The 986-nt window shown below is 48.2% G+C and overlaps 1 protein-coding gene across 1 annotated transcript in view; it reads left to right on the top strand.

The window, feature by feature from the left end:
* The window catches only part of LOC116073721 (sodium channel protein type 11 subunit alpha-like), a 131895-nt gene that overhangs the window by 126587 nt on the left and 4322 nt on the right, over window positions 1–986 (top strand). The window contains exon 20 of the mRNA XM_031345745.1: window positions 3–143. Coding sequence (XP_031201605.1) covers window positions 3–143 — 141 coding nt within the window. The remainder of the gene's footprint in view (window positions 1–2; window positions 144–986) is intronic.

The following is a 986-nucleotide window of genomic DNA, read 5'->3' as shown; positions in this document are numbered from 1 at the left end:
GAAAATCTTTGATATCCTCAACATAACCTTCGTGGTCATCTTTACTGTAGAGTGTCTCGTCAAAGTCTTTGCTTTGAGGCAACACTACTTCACCAATGGCTGGAACTTATTTGATTGTGTGGTCGTGGTTCTTTCTATCATTAGTAAGTAAAACCAGTAGCCAGGACCTTCCAGGAGAGGCAGAAGTAAACCCTAAAGATAATCATTTGGAAGTGTGTCGAGCTTCTCCACAAAGCAACAGATTAGGCTTAATGTAGCATCTGGGAAAACTAGGTGGGGTAGGAGGCTAGGTAGGGCGTGCTGTGCTGGGAAGTTACCACGGGTGATGAGTTCCATTCCCTTGACTGACTTGCTTGCTCAATGGAGAGAAACAAAGGACCTCCATTAACAGTTGTTGCAGTGGTTCCTGGCATCTCAGGTGGCCAGATGGGAATTCCACCTCTCCACCACCATTGGGAGCTCCCACGGGCTGTTTGTGGTTTTAGGAGCTTGGCCATTAGTCCTGATGTTGGTGCCTGGGTTCAAAACCCACAAAGATAGCAGAGCAGCTGTTGGACCAGGGTCCATTGCCGGGGCTCCCTTGCTTCCCACTCGGCTGCCGAGACTGCCTCGGGAGAAGCAGTACCTCCTCCTTATCCTGAATCCCACGCTTACTTGGAGCAGGGTAGAGGCTGCATGTGTCCCAGTTGCTCTGACCCCCACTTACCAGCAAGCCTCTGTCTGTAGCCAGTGGGCTTCTCATAGCCACAGTCGTGCTGTGTCACACATGAGCTCATGGGAGAAAGAGTTATTAACACACACGAATTCCCTTCCTTCTCTTGTGTTTTTCTCTAACTTATTTTTGGAAAATTGTTATTTTTATCATTTTAAATTATGTGTATGGGTGACCAAGGAGACCAGAGCCAAAGACATTGAACTTCTGGAACTGGAGTTCCAGGTCCCAACCTGATGTGGGTGCTGGTGACCAAACTCAAGTGCACTACCAA

This window comes from Mastomys coucha, unplaced genomic scaffold (genome assembly GCF_008632895.1).
Source record: "Mastomys coucha isolate ucsf_1 unplaced genomic scaffold, UCSF_Mcou_1 pScaffold23, whole genome shotgun sequence".
NCBI classification, from domain to species: domain Eukaryota; kingdom Metazoa; phylum Chordata; class Mammalia; order Rodentia; family Muridae; genus Mastomys; species Mastomys coucha.
The sequence above is the reverse complement of the archived record's forward strand: the minus strand, read 5'-3'. Positions and strand labels throughout refer to the sequence as shown.